At 40.9% G+C, this 15,284-nt stretch overlaps 2 protein-coding genes across 3 annotated transcripts in view; one reads left to right on the forward strand and one right to left on the reverse strand.

The window, feature by feature from the left end:
- Positions 1 to 15,284, forward strand: part of ADAMTSL1 (ADAMTS like 1) — a 956,942-nt gene that overhangs the window by 356,148 nt on the left and 585,510 nt on the right. The window lies entirely within an intron of this gene.
- On the reverse strand, positions 12,064 to 12,426 carry LOC130299652 (synaptojanin-2-binding protein-like). The gene has a single exon (XM_056551482.1). It carries the CDS (start codon positions 12,421 to 12,423, stop codon positions 12,064 to 12,066), a length of 360 nt encoding a protein of 119 aa, XP_056407457.1. The 5' UTR covers positions 12,424 to 12,426.

Genomic DNA, 15,284 nt, shown 5'->3' on the forward strand with positions numbered 1-15,284 from the left:
TAACGCCGCACGGAGGTCCCCTCACCTTCCTCCGTGCGGCTCCCGGCGTCTCCTGCTCTGGTCTGTGATCGAGCAGACCAGAACAGGAGATGACCGATAATACTGATCTGTTCTATGTCCTATACATAGAACAGATCAGTATTAGCAATCATGGTATTGCTATGAATAGTCCCCTATGGGGACTATTCAAGTGTAAAAAAAAAATGTAAAAAATGTAAAAGTAAAAGTAAAAACAAAGTGAAAAATCCCCTCCCCCAATAAAAAAGTAAAACGTCCGTTTTTTCCTATTTTACCCCCAAAAAGCGTAAAAAACTTTTTTTATAGACATATTTGGTATCGCCGCGTGCGTAAATGTCCGAACTATTAAAATAAAATGTTAATGATCCCGTACGGTGAACGGCGTGAACGAAAAAAAATAAAAAAGTCCAAAATTCCTACTTTTTTAATACATTTTATTTAAAAAAAAATTATAAAAAATATATTAAAAGTTTTTTATATGCAAATGTGGTATCAAAAAAAAGTACAGATCATGGCGCAAAAAATGAGCCCCCATACCGCCGCTTATACGGAAAAATAAAAAAGTTAGAGGTCATCAAAATAAAGGGATTATAAACGTACTAATTTGGTTAAAAAGTTTGTGATTTTTTTTAAGCGCAACAAGAATATAAAAGTATGTAATAATGGGTATCATTTTAATCGTATTGACCCTCAGAATAAAGAACACATGTCATTTTTACCATAAATTGTACGGCGTGAAAACAAAACCTTTCAAAATTAGCAAAATTGCGTTTTTCGTTTTAATTTCCCCACAAAAATAGTGTTTTTTGGTTGCGCCATACATTTTATGATATAATGAGTGATGTCATTACAAAGGACAACTGGTCGCGCAAAAAACAAGCCCTCATACTAGTCTGTGGATGAAAATATAAAAGAGTTATGATTTTTAGAAGGCGAGGAGGAAAAAATGAAAACGTAAAAATTAAATTGTCTGAGTCCTTAAGGCCAAAATGGGCTGAGTCCTTAAGGGGTTAATAGGTAAATTGTGCTTGATGGTATCTTGCACTTAGTGGGAAAACACTTTTGAACCAACCAACCAACAACAATAGATTTTCAAAATTGTTGGCAGTGGCCTAAAAGGTTGTGTACCTACACCACGAATAAAGCCTCCAATAGGTTAGGTTGCACCAAGTTGACTACCTTCCTCTAGCCATCACTAGCCATTTGTGGTCAATACAATTTGAGTCCAAAGTCTCTTATAGGGTTACCACCTACCAGACATGTGGAAAGGTGGCCAGGCAACCATGCATTTAGAAAGGAATATGTGGAAGAAAGTGCTGATATGGAGGGAAGTGGAAGAACTGTATGTTTATAACAGGAATGTTAGGGATCAATGGGGAAAATTTAAAAAATATATAATAATAATTGCCCACCATTTGCATACATAATCAGTAAATGTTTAAATTGAGCCCAAACTGTCAATATATTGTGTGGCCACAATTATTTTCCAACACTGCCTTAAAGGAGAACTACGGGATTGAAAAATTTATCCCCTATACTAAGGATAGGGGATAAGTTTCAGATCGCTGGGGTCCGACCGCTGGTGCCCCCCGCGATCTCCCGTACGGGCCCCGGCTCTCGGGTTAGTGAGGGCGTGTTGACCACCACACGAAGCAGTGGCCGACACGCCCCCTCCATACACTGCTATGGGAGAGCCGGAAATTGCCGAAGGCAGCTCTTCGGCTCCCCCATAGCAGTAAATGGAGGGCGCGTGTCAGCCACCGCCTCATGCGGTGGTCGACACGCGCTCTCTATGCAGAGAGCCGCGGCCCCGTACGGGAGATCGTGGGGGGCCCCAGTGGTCGGACCCCCCGCAATCTGAAACTTATCCCCTATCCTTAGGATAGGGGATAACATTTTCATTTTCAATCCTGTAGTTCTCCTTTAAGCCTCTTGAGCATGGAGTTCGGCAGAGCTATACAGTTTGCCACTGGAGTTCTCTTCCATTTCTCCATGATGACCACAGAGCTGGTAAATATTAAAGACTTTTTGCTTCCCCACCTTCCATTTGAGGATACCCCACAGATGCTCAATAGGGTTTAGGTCTAGAGACATGCTTGGCCATCACCTTTACCTCCAACTTCTTTAGCCAGGCAGTGGTTATCTTGAAGGTGTGTTTTGGGTCATTATCATGTTGGAATACTGTCCTGTGGCCCAGTCTCCAAAGAGAGGGGATAATGCTCTTCTTCAGTATGTCACAGTACATTTTTGGAATTCATGGTTCCCTCAATGAACTGCAGCACCCACACCATGACACTCTCACAAACATGCTTGACTATAGGCAAGACAAACTTCTCTTTGTACTCCTCACATGGTTGCTGCCACATACACTTGACACCATGTGAACCAAAAAAGTTTATCTTGGTCTCATCGGACCACAGGACATGGTTCCAGTAATCCATGTCCTTAGTCTGCCTGTCTTCAGCAAACTGTTTGCAGGCTTTCTTGTGCATCATGTTTAGAAGAGATTTCCTTCCAGGAAGACAGCCATGCAAACCAAAATTATAAATTTTTTGATTACGTAACTAAAATAATAAATAGCGGAGGTGCAGTAGACATCACTTAGCTAGATTTTAGTATGACTTTTGACTCTGTACCACATAAAAGAATTATCATGATTACTGGCAATCACGAGGACCGAAGCATTGTGACATCACAGCTGTCATGCCCCCTCACATAGGCTTGCATTGAGGGGGCGGAGCGTGTCATCACACGGGGCGTGACATCACCATGCTCCGGCCCCCGTGATCGCCAGTAATCAGACCCGGAGCGAATATGCTCCAGGGACTGATTCTAACGGGGTGCTGCGTGCAAGATCACGGGGGTCCCCAGCGGATAGGGGATAAGATGTCTTAGCGCCAGAGTACCCCTTTAAACTGCAGTATTTGAGTCTGGACACCAGAGTGTTGTATATGAAGTATATTCATCAAGGTCTTGTTACCAGTGGGGAACCTCAGGTATCTGGACTTGGACTTGTTTAATATTTTTATTTTGCTGATGATACTAAGATTTGTAGTAGGGTTGATGTTCCTGGAGGGAAATGCAGAATGGAAAAAAATTTATGTAAACTAGAGGAATGGTCTGGCAACTAATATAATGTGAATGAGTGCAGGATAATGCATCTGGGGTGTAAAAACCCAAGGACAGAATATAGTGCGATGAGGGCATGATGAGGACAGATGATATTACCCTAGAACCAGATGGCATTAACCCCTTGTGTTCATGACGCCAGGCCGTGGTTTTACCTCTACACCACCCGAAGGTATGGTCGTTTGATCCTGGAATAGGCACGGAGCAAATAATGACTCTGACGCTGAAGTTACGGAACAACAGCAGCTTTACTGAAGCAGACAGATGGAATAGTCTTTTACAGCTCAGTTAGGCCCAAGGAGATGACCAGTGACTATATAGACTTGCGGGCTCGCTGGGACTTGTAGTGGACTTGGATAGAATGCTGCAGAACCACGCTGAATTAAGACAGACTGATCTTGACTGACTTGACTAGGACTGACTAGACTTCACCCCTTGTGTAACTTACCAGGTTTTGACGGTCACCTGGGGGGCACTTGGTTACTGGAAACTTGGCTGTGTGGTAGGCCTTGGGTCTGCTCAGGACACCAGACACTCTCAGGACTTGACTGTTCCTCAGCATGTACTCAAAGAAACTTAACTAGCTCCTCCCAGGGTTTATATGAGGGAGACTTTGGAGGTCATCTGGTCACTGAAACCTTCCCTGGTTGCAAGACATGGCAACAACATTTAAAGGCATATCACATTTTACATACATTGCAATAGATAATACAGGGCACTTGTTAACAATTTACAATACACAGCTTAAGGGGGGACTCAGAGGAGTCCGCCAGACAGGACAGCAAGGGTACAGGGGTACAACTCCTGTACTGGGCCACCACAATAGAATATTTGATAAGTCTTAACCCTAGTGTCTGTGGAAAGGGATTTAGGGGTCATTATTTCAGTAGACTTAAAGGCAGGCAGACAAGGTCATAGAGCAGCAGGAAATGCTAGCAGAATACTTGGATGTATAAGGAGAGGTATTAGCAGTAGAGAGGGAAGTGCTCATGCTGCTGTACAGAGCACTGGTGAGACCTCACTTGGAGTATTGTGCACAGGACTGGAGACCATATCTCCAGAAGCATATAGACACATTAGAGAGAGTTTAGATAAGAGCTACTAAACTAGTACATGTTACATGTATGACTAAGGGGGTCTGCCCCCGAAATGCCGTTGCATCCATGGCTGGGAGAGTAAGACAGAGGCAAAGACTGCAGTATGCCGTGTCTGCATCTACTATTTAAGAAAGTTTGTTATATTACATTTTAAAGAAATAAAAAAAACAGAAATGGAATATCCATGTGTGTTTTCCTGGTACCGTATAGTATACCGTACCTTGTATGGTGGTCCCCAAAGTCAGAGTTACTTCGTTCCAGTAGGGTCCTCCTGGTGGGATAGCCCCTAGTCACCTCTTCCTTCTTCAATTTTGTGATGTTTGATTGTATATATAATTGTGTATATAGTGTTGCCAGACCTTCCTAGGTCACATGTGTGGTCACATGTTTAGACCATAATTCCTTGTGTAAAGTAAATGACAGATGGTATGGACCAATATAAGGGAGCTGCCAACCAATCCTCGCTCTCTTGCTCCTGAGCTGCAAAGGAAGCAGCATCTCTTGGGTTTCAGACTAGCAGAGAGAAGAGACCCGTGCCACTTTCAAAGACAAGATCAGGCCAAAGACTGACAATACTGCAACTTACCAAATCGCAAATTACAATACAACTCCCTGCTAAAGTCTGCGTGACTGCTGGACCTACACTCAATCTCCTAAATCCAGCGGAACAGCGCATATTAATCTCCTGAGCTTAAAGCTCACAAGGTTCCAACCAACTGTCAGGATCCTAATAGACTCTTCTTGTACAAAGACTGTTCCTGTTTAATTCTGCATAAAACCTGCAGTAAAAGTTCCAACAGTTTTCTGAAACTTCCGGTTGTGGACAATCATTTATTATACCTCCCTATCGCTCTTGGGACGGGTGGCAATAGGACAAGCATATACAGAGCAGCCCCCACCCTGGCATCACGACAGTTAAGGGTTAAACCAGCACCCGTTAGTTACTGCACAGCTACACCCCATATACCCTACACCCCCACAAGCTTACCACACATGGATCTGTGAGTGATTGCCCTATTGGTTACTACACATGAACTGTTTATTGTTATGCAGTAATATCAGAAAGTACTACTTTACCGGAAGAGTAGTGGATGCATGGAATAGCCTTCTTGCTGAAGTGGTAGCTGTAAATACAATGAAGGGGTTTAATCATGCATGGGAAAGGCATAAGGCTATATTTCATATATGTTAGGGCCAGGGACTATTCATAATATCCAGAATAGTGAGCAGACTAGATGAGCCAAATGTTTCTTATCACACACATTTTTCTATGTTTCAAAGCAGTTTGATGCAGTATGCAACGTATGGTCTGGGCACGAACCAGCTGACTCCTCACCTCTTCAACCTCGGCAGCAATACTGGAAGTAATGGTAGACTCAAAGATAACGTCTGAATATGACGTTGAGCATGTGCACTTAACTTTTTAGGTCGTCCATGAGTGGAAATTGCTGAAGCTCAGTTTCAGGGTCTAATAATCTTCTTATAACAAAGGCCAACTTTATATAGAACAACAATTCTTTTTTTAAGATTCTCCAGAAATTATTTGCCATGAGGTGCCATGTTGAACTTCCACTGACCAGTATTAGAGACTGTGAGAGCAATAACACTAAATTTAAGACACCTGTCCATCATTCACACCTGAGACCTTGTAACAATAACAAGTCACATGACAGCGGTAAGGGAAAATGGCTAATTAGGCCCAATTTGGACATTTCCACTTAGGGGTGCACTCACTTTTGTTGCCAAGGTTTAGATATTAATGACTGTGTGTTGAGTTATTTTGAGGGGACAAAACATTAAACACTATACAGGCTGTGCACTCACTACTTTATATTGTAACTGAGTCTCATTACTTCAGTGTTGTCACACAAAAGGTTTAATAAAATATTTTAAAAAATGTGACAATATTTGAACTATTAAAATAAAATGTTAATGATACCGAACGGTGAACGGCGTGAACCTAAAAAAAAAAAGTCCAAAATAGCTGCTTTTTTATAAAAAAAAACTTCCCAAAAAAATTTATAAAAAATGTATTAAAAGTTTTAAATAAGCAAATATGGTATTAATAAAAAATACAGATCAGGGTGCAAAAAATTAGCCCTCATACCGCCGCTTATACGGAAAAATGAAAAATTTATGGGTCTTCAAAATAGGGGGATCTTAAACGTACTAATTTGGTTAAAAAGTTTGTGATTTTTTTTAAGCGCAACAGTAATAGAAAAGTACATTATCATGGGTATCATCTTGATCGTATTGACCCAAAGAATAAAGAACACACGTCACTTTTACCGTAAATTGTACGGCGTGAAAACGAAACCTTCCAAAATTAGCAAAATTGCGGTTTTCTTTTCAATTTCCCCACACAAATAGTATTTTTTTGGTTGCGCCATACATTTTATGGTAAAGTGAGTGATGGCATTACAACGGACAACTGGTCAGGCAAAAAACAAGCCCTCATACTAGTCTGTGGATGAAAATATAAAAGAGTTATGATTTTTTGAAGCCGAGGAGGAAAAAATGAAAAAGTAAAAATTAAATTTTCTGCGTCCTTAAAGGGGTACTCCGGTGAAAACCTTTTTTCTTTTAAATCAACTGGTGGCAGAAAGTTAAACATATTTGTAAATTACTTCTATTAAAAAATCTTAATCCTTCCTGTACTTATTAGCTGCTGAATACTACAGAGGAAATTATTTTCTTTTTGGAATGCTCTCTGATGACATCACGAGCACAGTTCTCTCTGCTGACGTTATTATAATAATAACGCTTTATTTATTGTTGTCCTTAGTGGGATTTGATCCCAAGTCCCCAGCACTGCAAGGCAGCAGTGCTAACCACTGAGCCACCATGCTGCCCTTAGCACACATCTGCTATGCATCTGCTATGCATCTGCTATGCATGGTTGCTAAAATGGACAGAGATGTCAGCAGAGAGCACTGTGCTCGTGATGTCATCAGTGTTCCAAAAAGAAAGGCATTTTCTCTGTAGCATTCATCAGCTAATAAGTACTGGAAGGATTAAGATTTTTTAATAGAAGTAATTTACAAATATGTTTAACTTTCTGTCACCAGTTGATTTAAAAGAAAAAAGGTTTTCACCGGAGTACCCCTTTAAGGCCAAAATGGTCTGCGTCCTTAAGGGGTTAATATTTACCTTCCCAATGACTCAATTAAATGATCTATATTTATCATATGTACTCTTCTTCCTGCACTGTGTCACCAGTAGAGGCAGGATTTTGGCTGTCAGAGAAGCTTGTGATTCTTTACCTGTACTGTGTTAGTACATAAGGCAGCTTACTCTCACCGCAGCAGAGTTCTCACATCATTTAGCAAACACAATAATATTCTCAGAAGGTAGGACCATAGAGGTTGGTTTATAGTCTGCTCAGACTTCTCTTGTGCCTGTGCTGTGTCACTTGACAGAACAGGTCATACAGCATTATGGTTCTCACATCACTATGTACACATACAAGGGTTTATGAATAAGAAGCTGTAGTCGAAAACAATAATATGGTATAAAGTGTTCACTCAACATGCATCACAAGAGTTCTGTGCTCCCGGTATTCAGTGTTCTAGCATGGTATCTACACAGCAGCAGCTCCTGGCTATTATCTCTATGACAGACATTCTCACAGGTGATAGACAAGCTTACCGCTATACTATATTACTTTAACTTTTTCAGCTATGCTTTACTCATGGAACTAAAGTAGTATTAGGTTTACAGAAATGTTACTGAGATTTTGCTATCATTATATATATATATATATGTATATATATATATGTATGTAAGTATATATATATATATATATATATATATATATATACATATATATTTTTTTTGTGTATATATATATATATATATATATATATATATATATATATATAAATGTCCAATAGAAACAGCACATCCAGAAAAAAATAATAATAAAGAAATGGGGTGCACACAAGACTTGAACCTCGGCCCACTGGTTCCTCAATCAATAGAAAAAATGCAGGCAGCACACCACGACTGAAACCCAATAAGGTGAAGTTTAATCCATGATGTGATAGAGACTACGTTTCTCCAGCCTCACACTGGCTTTCTCCAGCGTGAGGCTGGAGAAACGTAGTCTCTATCATATCATGGATTAAACTTCACCTTATTGGGTTTCAGTCGTGGTGTGCTGCCTGCATTTAATATATATATATATATATATATATATATATATATATATATATACTATTATTATAAAAAAATTTTATTTTTTTTTTACTGTGGGAACAACAACGAAGTGCCAACAGGGCCAACAAGAAAATGGTGCCTTGGGAAACTTGGTAAGGCCTTCCCTCTCTGCTCTACATTTTTGAAAGTTAGAGCCCCTTTTACTTTAAAGTGCAACTGTCATGACATTTTGGTGCAATAACCTGCACACAGCCTTTGTACTGTGTGCAGATGGTGGGTATAGCAATATTTTACTTGAAATTTGCAGGCTTTCATGACTGCAAAAAAGGCTTTTATTCAAAGCCACTGACGGTCGGATAGGCATGGCGCGAGGTACGCAAGGCCCCGCCGCCGCCACGCCCACCCCCACGCCTACCCTGTATGTCCGCGCCGGGACCTCTGTGTGATTGACACACAGGTCCCAGCGCATGCGCCCTTCAGCTAATCTAACCTGCATGCTGCTGTGTGCCATCCAGCAAGCGCTCGCTCCGGCCGCCGCCTTCCTCCTCAGTACTACTGAAGTATTATCAAGATACTGCATATTAGTTGAGTTCTACATGGAGGTATTGTGTAGGCAGTATATAGCACCATTGTCTTTGCATTCAATGGCAATGTAGTGGTATTAAAGCGCAACTGTCTTGAAATTTTGGTGCAATAACCTGCACACAGTCTTTGTACGTTGTGCAGGTGGTGGGTATAGCAATGTTTTTACCTGATATTTGGCAATCAGGTTAGTTCTCGATACTAGGTGCAGAGAGGAAGCTCGCTCTCTGCACCTAGCACTGCGCAGGCGCACTGAGGAGGAAGACGGTGGCCGGAGTGAGCGCTTGCTGAATGACACACAGCGGCGCGCAGGTTAGATTAGCTGAAGGGCGCATGCGCTGGGACCTGTGTGTCAATCACACAGAGGTCCCAGCGCGGACATACGGTCAGTGGCTTTGAATAAAAGCCTTTTTTGCAGTCATGAAATCCGCCAAAGATCAGGTAAAAATATTGCTATACCCACCACCTGCACACAGTACAAAGACTGTGTGCAGGTTATTGCACCAAAATTTCATGACAGTTGCGCTTTAATACCACTACATTGGCATTGAATGCAAAGACAATGGTGCTATATACTGCCTACATAATACCTCCATGTAGAACTCAACTAATATGCAGTATCTTGATAATACTTCAGTAGCACATACTTCGGTAGCTACAATCCCACTAAATGTTACCATATTCCCTAAATAAATAATACTGGGTTCTTACAATTCACTTCTGAAGTTGAAATCCTCTTGGACCAATTAGTAAACAGGGGGACAATGCACCACCTTAGAAATCCAGCCCTGAGGCCATATAGGAGAAATGCATTAGCCACTTAGGCATATTGACACATTATCCAGATTCCCTATTGCAAATGTTCCAGAATTCTGGCACACATTGTGTGTCAAAAACAATGTCTTAGGTTATTTGTGCCATATTTGTTATGAGTTTTATACCCATTGTGTCAGGCAAAGGAGGCAATAGAGGTTTGGCTTCTTTAAAAGGAAGTAATCTAAATGCAGCAAAAAGCACTAAAAGTTAGCCTTACAATTCTGGTTTGAAGTAAAGCAACTAATAATTGGTCTAAACTCTGACTAGACAGTCTACATTTATACCAAATTCATCAATCTGAATGAGCCACCCATACATCTAGGGCATATGAAGACTGCCTTTAGGAATTTGGGCCATTGTGCTAGGTGCATGATGATATCACTGTATTTTATTTATATGGGGGGATATTTACCAAACATTGTGCAAAGGAATAGTAAAGAAGTTGCCCATAGCAATCAATGAGATTGATTTTATCTTTTTAAAGGCCCCTTAAAAAGGAAAACTGTAATCTGATTGGATGCTATGGACAACCGATTCACTGTTCATTTGCATAAGGTTTGATTAATGTTCCTATAGTATTTATAGCTACTATATTATGGGGCATCGATATGTTGGACACCATGAGTGAAGAGTCTAGGTACATAGATTCCGTGAACTACTTTCATTACTCACTGTATTCTTTGCCTCTTTACAATACAAGGCCCATAAGATGGTTGTCTAACCAAAATTAGATTAGAATTATATAACACCAGAATTTTACACATTTTTTTTAAGAAAGTTATTTTATGTAAATCCAAACGTATAGCATGCATAAGCATTATGCATTTACCTTTCCATATCTTGGAAAAGTCGTAGGCATTACCAAGTGATGAAATGGATATTGAACTTTTGTTAAAGACAGAGGAAATGCATTTGGTTATAATGGTAAATAATGATATGTATGCTCCATTTCCTTCAATGTCTTGGCTAAAAGCTGAGCTGGAAACCGAGCTGAGTCTTCATCTGTTTTATTGCTGTCCACAATAATTCAAAATATATTTGTATAGTAGATGAGAGATGAAAGGTTGGCATCTATTGTTGCACAATCTTCTAAAGCATTGTCTCTCTTCCAAAACGGTGCTTCTGGCGTTGTCCATTATCATTTTGGTTGGACTTTTGTTGAGTTTGGACACTGCTCCATTTTCCCTGTGGTTTATGTGGCTACTTCGATCAAGCAGTGTGGTCCCAATGCACGTTAGAATGGACTGTTTGATTTTGTGCCAGGCCACTGTGTTGCATGGAAGCCAAATACAATGTACTTCAAGCTCAGCCTGTCTACCTTGCTCCCGTCTCCTTCAGTCATTAGCTGTGGTTTTACATCACTGTTCAAACACTTTCTGAGCTCACTTACACAACTCTTACCACAGTTCTGGATGTCCTACCTTCTTATATAAAAATCAAACAATACAGGGAGATCTTGCAGTGGGCAAACCGGGCAAAAAGAAAAAGTTGCCCAGTAAATTACTGTATTTTTTTACACTGGTGACTAATACACTGTAGGATGTGCACATCAACCTGTATTTCATCATCTCAATTTTAATAAACAAAAATAAACTCATAAATTTTAGGGACATAGAATAACGAATTTTAATATACAGTAATAAAGTCCTTAAAGGGGTACTCTAAATAGCAAAAATTATTCAAATCTTGTCCCCTCATAGCCAGACTAACTGTATTATAATATACATGTATTTCCTGTACTGGGCCATTTTCCCTGCTAATATATGCTTTGACAGGTTGGAAGCCCACTAACCTTTCTCCCCTCTCGTAAGTTCTTACAAAATATATGTGACACTTTGTCCTGGTTTTCAGCAACCAAGACACTGCCCTTTCAAACAGCCCAATAAGCCTTGTCCATTTCTAACACCGTCCCACCAAGACAACCCCACCCTCCCTATCATTGCTTGTCAAGCTAAGCCCCATTCTGGTGCCTCGTCCCCTTTCTACCTATCTCAGCAGTGAGTTTAATAGCATGTGCAGGAGGAAGGAGCTGAGAGAAAATGGAGCAGTGGGCAGAGGAGGATGGTGCATTTTGAAGCAGTGAATGGTGCAAGAAATAAGCCAGCAGGACTATGTAAGTACATTCCAAACCATATGGAGTACTGTTTTTTTTAGGCTGTCCAAACTGCAGCTTAAAACAGTGCCAGGGCACAATAAAGTACTCCGATACCTTCAGTCATTTCAGAGTAATCTTGGTTTACAAATGCCACTTGGACTCGGAAAACTAGTCATAGGGGACAGGTCCTGGTGGCTGCTTTCTGCCCAGGCTTCCCAAAGGACCATTTAGGTGACTCTGATGTTGAACTTTTAGTACCACATGTTCACCTGAACTCCTGAAGAGGTCCACGGCCTTCTTATGCAATAGATTTTCTAGTTTGATACCATTTACCTCCAATATCCGGTCTCCTTCCTGCAGCCGGCCATCAACCGTGGCAGCGCCATTCTCCTTGATGCTGCTGACATAAATGCCACTATCATGCGAAACATATTGTTGGTCTGTGCTACCCACGATATTAAACCCCAGACCTGAGGGGCCCCTGATGAGCTCGATCTCCTCCACCGCAGCCCGGGATTCCGCACTCATGTCGTCAGCCGCACTCTCCCTCCCCCTGCAGGTCTTTCCAGGCAAGCAGCACAATGTTAGGTCACTATAAATTACTCTGATACCCTTGGGCATTTCAGAGTAATCAGAGTAAATGCCACTGGGACCTGGGAATCTAGTCATGGGGGCAGGTTCCAGTGGCTGCTTCCCCCCTGGCCTGCCTGAGCCTGTGGTTTGGACAGTATAAAACCAATGACAGGTTCCCTTTAAACCAGTCCTTGCCCCCAGCTCACAATTAAAAATTACCATTATGCAAAGGAGACACAATATTAAAATGTATTTTGAAATGTATTTGCAAACTGTAAAAAAAAAAAAAAAAAAATATATATATATATATATATATATATATATATATATATGTATACTTAATAGATGGAGCAGCACACAAACGCTGGTGAGTGGGTGCAAGCTGTGGTTGGACCCTGGTCCTAGGTCCCCCTGGATACAGCAAAATAGAAACACAGCAGCACTCCAGAAAGTACGGTAAATGGGGGCTTTATTATCACCAAAGTGTACAGCGACGTTCCAGACACCTCACGTGGCCATCATCAAGCAGTGTAAGTTACAAAGTAAGTTTAAATAAGGTGAACATAATGACATCGCATCCTGTGGACATTAATCTAATTTACATAAATACACAAATGAACTGAGTAAATTACAGCAATCATCTCAATCACACCATACATTTTAGGAGATCCATATTGCTGTAAAAAATGTGTTGAATCAACAAAACATATAATACAGTGCTTCATACAGTCGCGTGTGTTCTTGTGTAAAGTGCAAGCATATCAAATACATATTCCTCTGTACCTCCGGATCTGGTCAGGAGCAGGCAGGTCAGAGCCCATCCACTTGCGGGTTTAGGTAGTAGTTCGATTCTACAAAGAGGTTTCATTTGCACCATAGATGAACTATATTGCTGCGGCAAGCGCACTTCCGGTATGTGGGGTGGTGACCTGTCATCCAAGTGAATGCGTACACACTCAGTGTAGGCTTCCGCGTCATCTTGAGTGTGGGCAGACCATAGCATGGGTCCCGGCGTCTGTCTGGATAGGTCAGCTTCACGCGCTTGCTCACTGGCGTTCCTGGAGGCAAGACCTCCATTTTTTTTGCTGGAAACAGGATCTTTTAGGGCTTTATGATATGGGCAAAATTGGTGCAAATTCCCAGCAGGCTATTTTGTGCTAAACTCCCAATGTATTGTCCCCAAGCACTCAGGGACACACTCCGGAGTATACCAATCCCCTATATATTCGCTCTCCGCTCCAGAGAGCAAACACAATAGGAAGGGCACAAGCCCCTGATTTGGAATTGCACACAATGCAGCAGTATACAGGCCTGTCCTTCTTATCCAAAAACATGCAATGGATGGATGGAGTATCACCTCGTCCCCAGGAAAAAAATATTTCTACAAAAAATTATATGAAAAAATATGTAAAGAAAAATGTGCAAAATGAAGGGAATCGGCAAAAAAATATACTAGAGGTATGGTCTTGAAATATACTAGAGGTATATTCTTTCAAGACCATACCTCTAGTATATTTTTTAGCCGATTCCCTTCATTTTGCATATTTTTCTTTACATATTATTTCTGTTTTGTTGTTTACATTTTATCCAATATCAAAAAAAAATAAAAGCATAGCCCAATGTACAAAAACAATTAACATTTAATCCATAATGCAGAATTTGTTTTGAGCGCAAAACTGCAGTCTGATGTGGAATTTCACAAGAGCAGAAACAGGGCTGGAACGACACACTGACTAGCACTATAGCTCCATTTCAGCTGGCATGTAGTTTACACGTGACACCTCTCTTACACATGACGTTATGATTTGTAGAAGAATAACTTGCTATTTGTTACCACGTCTTACTTCTTGATATAGCTCACATGCAATAGTGCCATGAAAATCAAATTTCTGTATCAAACCAGCTTAAAAATGTGCTGGTATATTGTTGTGATAGCTGGTTTTGCTGCTGACAAAAATAAAATTCAGTTAGAAAAAAAAGCAACAAGATTTTAGCTGATTTTTCATAGTACTCACAGACATTAAGTTACATATTCAGTATATAAAATATAAGGCATAAACTAAGATTATGGATATGAGCGGGAATACTACCCTTTATGGGTATTGCGTTTACTGAGAGCTGAAAGAGGTATCCACATTGCCCTGAAAGGCATAGTTCACCTTAGGCATAGACCAGTGGCCTCTCAAACTGTGGCCCTCCAGATGGTGCAAAACTTCAACTTCCAGCATGCCCGGACAGACATTGGCATGACAACGCTTGTCCAGGCATGCTGGGAGTTGACGTATAGCAACATCTGAAGGGCCACAGTTTGAGACCACTGACTTAGACCATCTGTTTTAGTTCAGCCAAAAAGACAAACCAAACAATCAACTGTATGCAAGGTCCATAAAATGGTTATGACTGGATTGACATCAGAAAACAATGCTGACTTAAGTTTTACTTACTTATATATGGAATAGTGCTATATTGATCCTTTTAACGCAATGATACTGGAATTAGGCTGGGTTCACACAACGTTTTTGACATAGGGGACCGGATCCGGCTGGGGAGAGTGAAAACTGTGCGCTCCTGAATCCCAGCTCATTTTTGTCCCGTTTTTTGACCAGACCTAAAACTGCGATATACCATGGTTTTAAGTCCGGTAAGAAAACCGTATACGGGGCAAAAATGAGCCGACCAGAGTCACTGTCAAATGAATGAGATCGGTGCAGGATCTGGCTGGGATATGGGAGCGCCCGGTTTTCACTCCACCCAGCCGGATCCGGTCCCCGTACGTCAAAAATGTAGTGTGAACCCAGCCTTAGATAGATAGCTAA

Source organism: Hyla sarda, chromosome 1 (assembly GCF_029499605.1).
Source record: "Hyla sarda isolate aHylSar1 chromosome 1, aHylSar1.hap1, whole genome shotgun sequence".
NCBI lineage: Eukaryota > Metazoa > Chordata > Amphibia > Anura > Hylidae > Hyla > Hyla sarda.

Coding starts and splice junctions, on each gene's coding strand:
- LOC130299652 (XM_056551482.1), bottom strand. CDS start 12,423: ATGAGTGCGGAATCCCGGGCTGCGGTGGAGGAGATCGAGCTCATCAGG.